The 3,189-nt window shown below is 58.3% G+C and overlaps 1 protein-coding gene across 2 annotated transcripts in view; it reads left to right on the forward strand.

The window, feature by feature from the left end:
* Positions 1-1,862, forward strand: part of LOC123128923 (formin-like protein 5) — a 2,442-nt gene extending 580 nt beyond the window's left edge. Inside the window, exon 2 of one of the 2 annotated variants that reach the window (XM_044549037.1) lies at positions 1-1,862. In XM_044549037.1, the coding sequence (XP_044404972.1) occupies positions 1-1,530 (1,530 nt within the window). In that variant the 3' untranslated portion in view covers positions 1,531-1,862. The other variant, XM_044549038.1, reaches the window with a different exon arrangement.
* Positions 1,863-3,189: the final 1,327 nt, after the last annotated feature.

Genomic DNA, 3,189 nt, shown 5'->3' on the forward strand with positions numbered 1-3,189 from the left:
GCCTCCCCCGACTCCGCCTCCGCCCCGCCCCCGGCCCCGGCGGTGCCGGCCAAGGTGCGGCTGATGGTCAGCTACGGGGGCCGCATCCAGCCGCGGCCGCACGACAACCAGCTCTCCTACGTCAACGGCGACACCAAGATCCTCTCCATCGACCGCCCGCTCCGCTTCCCCGACTTCTACGCGCGCCTCGCCGGCCTCGCCGCCGCCCGCGGGGACCTCTGCGTCAAGTACCAGCTCCCCGGCGAGGACCTCGACGCGCTCGTCTCCGTCACCAACGACGAGGACCTCGAGCACCTCGTCATCGAGTACGACCGCCTCCACCTCTTCCGCGCCCCCGCCGCGCCGGGATCTGGCGGTTCTTCCCGGGGCGGCTCCACGCCCAGGCTCCGCGTCTTCCTCTTCCCCGTCGCCCCGCCCCCGCGCCCCGCCTCCCCGCCCAAGCCGCCGCAGCAGGAGCTGCAGCGCGAGTGGTACCTCGACCTCAAGTCCGCCAGCCCGCCTCCGCTGCCGCAGGCCCTGCCGCCGCAGATGCAGAACCAGCAGATGCAGCAGCCGCAGGTCATGATGAAGCAGGAGGCGGTGCCCGTCCAGTCGCCCCCTCCCGCCGCGCCCATGGCCGTGCCGCAGTCGGTGGTGGCGGCGTCCAAGACCGGCCCCGACTACCTCTTCGGCTTCGACTACGGCTTCATGCCGCCGCCCGCGGTCAAGGTCAAGGACCCGGCCGGCGATCCGCCCAAGATGAGGGAGAACGTCCCCGTCGAGATCCCGCCCAAGAATGAAGACCGACACCCCAACCCCAACCCGGCCGCAGACAACAACAACAACGCCATGGTGTCTCCCGCCGTCTCGCCCGCCGAGTTCCCTCGCCAGATCCCGGACCTCGAGAAGCTCCAGCTCGCTGACAACGCCACCCAGCAGCAGCAGCCACCACCAGCTCCTGCTCCGGCTCCGGCGCCCCAGGCCGCCCCTGCTCCTGCTCCGGTCGTCGCCCCGGCCGCCTCTGTCCCGGCGCCCTTGTCGAGGAACGGCAGCGACGACTCCCTCACCCGCGCCTACCCTCCAGCCACCGCCACCCCGACTGCCGCAGCAGAGTACTATGTCACCAAGTTCCCGGAGAAGCCCCCCGTCCCGCCTCCATCATCGGCTCCCCCTGCGGCGGCCTTCCTGCCGGTGCCGGGCAGGTATGGATCTGTTGCCCCTGGCTCTGGCGCCGACCCTGGCCCTTTCTTCTTCATCCCGGCGCCGCCCCATGGGTACTACACCAGCGCCAACCCCGGCGGCACCTCCTACTACGCCGTCCCGCACAACAACGGCAATGCCAACGGGAACGGCACCGCCCCCGCCCCCGCCGTGTCGAGCGCTCAGGGCTACCCGCAGGTGGCGTACGACAGCAACGGCCGCGCCGTCTACTACACCGGCCTGCTCCCACAGTACCCTTCGGCCGTCAACGGCGGCGGCATGTCGGCGTCCTCTGCCGTGCTCGGTACGGAGCCCTCGAAGCCGGTGGCGGTGAAGCCGACCGTGTCGTGATCGATCGCCAGCCAGCTCAAGCCGCCTATCCTAAATTCAGTATGGGTTAACAGAGTCTGTCTGCCAGCCAATTTTCGTTCGTTCGTTGGATCGTCCAAGTCAATATGGGTTAAATATGTCTAGTTGGAATTCGTTATTGTGTCTAGTAATTCACCTATGATTTTTGCCTTTTTGTTTAGAAGTTTTCGGTTTGGGGTTCGTTCGTTCTGTGATATGCAACTAGGAGTGAGTGCTGCTGCTTGGTGTGCTTAGATGTACATACAATCCTTTGTGGACATAATGGATATTGTATTAGCATGTTGGAGAGTTATTTAATTATCTGCATTGCCTCTTGAGTTTTGTCACTGCTGCTTTGTTTTGTTTAATCCTCTTGAGTTGAATTTGTTATTGCCGATTGTCAATGTGGCTAAATTGGCCATGTGATCTGTTGTGTTGTTTCGAAGCAAAGATATGAATTGAGGATGCAAATATCCCAGTGACAGTGAGGCTCCCAGTAGTATTTTGTTAATGTGCATACCAACTAGCTCTGCAGAATGGAAGCTCTCGCCTGATGAAGCACAGTGGCTCCCTGTGTTCTTCACGGGGAGCTAGGCTGCTGCATTTATGTTTGTGTGTATGAACAGCCGTGAATGCTGGTTGTTGTGTTCATGCAGCGGCACGGGAGATGTCGGCTGTGGTTTCTGATACTCTCAGATTATGAGTTGGTGTTTCTTCATCTTTTTGGGTTCATGATAACCATGATTATTTAGGTTGTTGCTTTTAGTTCTCTCATGTTATGACCTATGAGATGTCGTTTCAGTCGTTTTTGTGAGTTTACCGCTCAGCTTTGGGCACTGAATTTAGTGAAATTTGGTGGAGAGCAGTCCTATGAAGGGAGCAGAGCCATGTTGTGTCTGCAGGTAACACAACATGTCCTGTCTCTGGGCCAGACCTGATCATACCGATGATATTTATGCTGTCAACAGGAGTCATCATCCTGATGATGCCGTATTAAGACACCCGAGCTGTGCAAGACAGTTTCTGCCTTCTCTGTCAAAAGAAATTTATCCTGTTTATTATCACTTGTTTCATCGTCCATGTATGTGAGCCAGCATGGCTGAGCACTAGCTGCTGCTGCTGCCTCCCTGTGCTGGGCAAAGTGCATCTGCATATCTGCATTACTGTTTATTTACTGGGGCTGCTGCATTTGCATTGCATGCCATATCTACTCATCCTGACCTACACTGCTCTTCTGGTGGAAGCGTGCAGAGGGAGACCGGGAAAACGCGGGAACAAGCTGCATAGCGAAGAGGATCTTGCATTCATTCTTTTGAGGTGCCATTGGAGGCAGCATCAGCCCATCATCATCATCATCATGCTCATGCTGCTGATACATGCTCATGCGCCCTTTTGGGCAAAGATGTTTTGCTGGCGAGCGAGCGAGGTGGCTTTTTGACCAAAGTGCAGTGTAATCCAATGTGCCCCTGGGCTCTGGGTGTGCATATATATAATCTGCTGCTGCCGCTTTTGCTAACCTGGCTCCGGCTGTCTGTCATCGGCGGCAGATGCAGGGCAGGGTGGGGGGCATCTGGAGTTGTGACCAGACCACCTTGGTTATCACTTGGACATGTAATCCACTCGCTGACACTGCAAGCACGCCTTGCTTCACTGCTGCCATGT

Source organism: Triticum aestivum, chromosome 6A, assembly GCF_018294505.1.
Source record: "Triticum aestivum cultivar Chinese Spring chromosome 6A, IWGSC CS RefSeq v2.1, whole genome shotgun sequence".
In the NCBI taxonomy this organism is placed as follows: domain Eukaryota; kingdom Viridiplantae; phylum Streptophyta; class Magnoliopsida; order Poales; family Poaceae; genus Triticum; species Triticum aestivum.